The sequence below is a fragment of the Pteropus medius genome, unplaced genomic scaffold, assembly GCF_902729225.1.
Source record: "Pteropus medius unplaced genomic scaffold, Ma_sr-lr_union100, whole genome shotgun sequence".
Lineage (NCBI taxonomy): Eukaryota > Metazoa > Chordata > Mammalia > Chiroptera > Pteropodidae > Pteropus > Pteropus medius.
In genome coordinates, this window is record NW_024340970.1 from 25,368 (window position 1) to 28,512 (window position 3,145).

The 3,145-nt window shown below is 51.4% G+C and overlaps 1 protein-coding gene across 1 annotated transcript; it reads left to right on the plus strand.

The window, feature by feature from the left end:
• The first annotated feature begins 558 nt into the window (after positions 1-558).
• Positions 559-2,862, plus strand: LOC120592213 (serine/threonine-protein kinase MARK2-like). The gene has a single exon (XM_039849808.1). It carries the CDS (start codon positions 831-833, stop codon positions 2,637-2,639), a length of 1,809 nt encoding a protein of 602 aa, XP_039705742.1. The 5' UTR covers positions 559-830; the 3' UTR covers positions 2,640-2,862.
• The last annotated feature ends 283 nt before the right edge of the window (positions 2,863-3,145 follow it).

Below are 3,145 nucleotides of genomic sequence, written 5' to 3' on the forward strand. Positions count from 1 at the left end.
ACAGATTTTCAAATTATAAATGAAAAAGTCACTGAAGCATCCTACATGTTTTAATTTCTAATAAAGTTAATATCAACTTTTCTCACAAAAACAAAAAGTTCTTTGGGTTTGTCTGGTTGTTTGTTTGTTTGTTTGTTTTTAAGTGTAAAGGGGTCTTGAGACCAGGAAGTGAGAAAAACACTGTGATTTATCGCCAGCCGTGGCTGGTCCGTGTCTTGCTCTGACCCAATAATGCACCATTGTGATGGAATTACAAAAATCTCCTATATAAGGCCCTGGCTGGCCTGAAGGTTTTGTCCGTAGAGCCCAGGAAGCTGATTTGTGGTGACCTGTTGGACTGGACTAGTTAGCTTGTTTTCTCCTTTTCGCTGTTGTTGTTTTGCTTATTTTTATTTTCTCTTTATTCCTTCTTTGACTTGTTTTTCTTTTTTGTTATTCTTTTTCTTATTTTTTTAGTTGTTTCGTGTTCTTTTTTATTGCTTTCTTCATTTTTTTCCTCATTGTTTTATTATTTTCTCACATATTTTCTTTATTTTTTTCTTTAAACGTTTTTTAGTTAGATTGTTAGTATTGTTAGTGTATTTAGTAGAGTTAGTATTAGTTCTGTTAGTATAGATATCATTTATTTGTATCATTTATTAGCACAGTCAGTAAGCATAGTTAGCATTGTTTGTATTAGTATCAGTTAGCATAGTAGAGTTAGTATTGTTTTTAGCATAGTCAGCATAGTTAGCAGTTGGTATTAGCATAGTCAGTAGAGTTAGTATAGTTCGCTAGCATAGTTTGCATCGGTAGTTAGTATTGTGAGTGAGTGTAGATAGTTCGTCACCATGCTCCGTGACCTTGCAGCCATCCCTAGTGAGGAGCAGCCCCGCGTTTGGTGCTACGAGCTCCTGAACACCATTGGCGAGGGAAGCTTTGCCAAGGTGAAGTTGGCCCGGCACATTCTGACCGGGATAGAGGTGGCTGTCAAAGTCATTGATCGGCACGGGTCCTATAGACCTTTCCGAGAAGTGCACGCCATGCAAACCCTGAACCACCCCAATATCGTCAAACTCTTTGAGGTGATTGACACCGAAAGCACCCTCTTCCTCATCATGGAGCTTGTGGATGGAGGGACCTTGTCTGACTACCTTGAGGACTGTGGCGATATGACAGAGCACGAGGCCCGAGGCGTCTTCCGGCAGCTGTTGTCAGCGGTACACTACTGCCACCAGAGGGGCATCGTCCACAGGGACCTGAAGCCACGGAACATTCTCCTGGATGCCGACCGGAACATCAAACTGGCGGACTTTGGGCTCAGTAACGAGTATGTTGGCCAGAAGCTGACCACTTTCTGTGGCAGCCTCAATTACGTGGCCCCCGAGATTCTCCTGGGGCAAAGCTACGACGGCCCCGGAGTGGACGTGTGGAGCCTGGGAGTCATCCTGTTCAAAATGGTCTGCGGAAGACTGCCGTTCGTGGGAGACGACATTTGGGAACTAGGGAGAAATATTATAAGAGGGAGGTACCGTCTGCCCTTCTTCATTTCTGCAAATCTAGCGGACTTGATAGGGAAATGTTTAACCGTCCAGCCCTGCCACCGAGGAACACTTGACGAACTCATGAGGCATTCCTGGACGAACATGGGGCAGGAGGAACTGAGACCATATGAGGAGCCGCCATGTGAGGCCTTAAACTCCCAGGTGACCCAGGAAATGCGAAATATGGGATTCGAGCAAGAAACGATTGAGGAGGCCATCCGAGAGAAAAAATATGACAGAACGATGGCCACATACCTCATACTGAGCCACAAAGCGCCCAAGGGGAAGGGCCGCACCATCATCGTAAGGCCCTTCCCCGACGCGGAGTCCTCCCTTGCCAGTTCTCACGTGAGCCACAGCGTCCGGCCATCCGGCTGGGAGATCACAGAGCCGGCCAGTCCACCAGCCAGCTTGGACTGGAGCGCCGCCATTCTCGCACCCACACCTGAGTTGGGGACCAGCCCTCCCTCAGCACGACCCGAGTCAGGGACCACCAGTCCCGCACCCAGACCGGAATCAGGGACCACCAGGCCCGCATCCCGACTGGAGGCAGAGACCGGCACTACCTTAACTGGACCAGAGTGCGGGACCACCTGTCCTGTACCCCAACCGGAGATGGGGACCACCAGTCCAGCACCCAGACCGGAGTTGGGGATCACCAGTTGCGCACCCCAACTGGAGGCGGAGAGCAGCACTACCTTAACTGGACCAGAGTGCGGGACCACCTGTCCTATACCCCAACCAGAGTCGGGGACCACGAGTCCAGCACCCAGACCAGAGTTGGGGATCACCAGTTCCGCACCCCACCTGGAGGTGGAGAGCGGCACTATCTCAGCTGGACTGGCGTCGGGGACCACCATTCCTGCACTTGCATTGGAGTTGGGGACCTCCAGCCCTTCCGCCCAGCCTGGCCTTTGGGGCACCACCTCCACCTACAGCACCAGCGGCAAGAGCGGAGCCCCAGAGAGGCAGCCTGAAGTTGAGACCCCAACCACTTCCTCGGGCCAGAGCCAGGGCAGTCGGGGTTTGGCTAAAAGGTGCTGGGACTTTTGTGTAAAGCATCTGTGCTGCGGGTCCTCCATCAGAAGGGGGAAGAATAAAGTGCAGCCTTTGTAATGGAGTACTGACAACAAGGCAGGCCTGCAGACAAAGACTTTGGAGGGCGGCGCACAAGCCCGTCTCCCTGCATTTTAAAGGCCGAACTCAAAAATGCTGAGCTTCCAGGAGGCTGGTGATAAGGTGCGGGAATCGGCCAGAGGCTGGACGCAAACAGCTGCAGGTGGGAGCCGTGCAAGGAGGACTCGCTGCGTGTGAAGGACTTGGTCCATTGGACGATGAGGTGTGCAAACTGGCCCGCAGTTCTCTGCACAGGATTCACATCAGGATGGTGCTGGAGATCTCTGTGGCCTTCAGCAGCACCGGACTGTTGAGTTCGGAGCACGCCTGGAGCCCCCTGGAGGACATTACAGGAGGTCGCCGTGGCTGCAGATCCACTCCTTAGCCCCTAGCCGGGTCCAACTTGAGACTGGACTGTTCTTCTTGGGTCTCTTCTCCCCATCCCTGCTCCTCTCTTCCTCCATGTGTGTGGAGGAGGGGTGGTTCTTACTAAAGTTCTTGGTTTT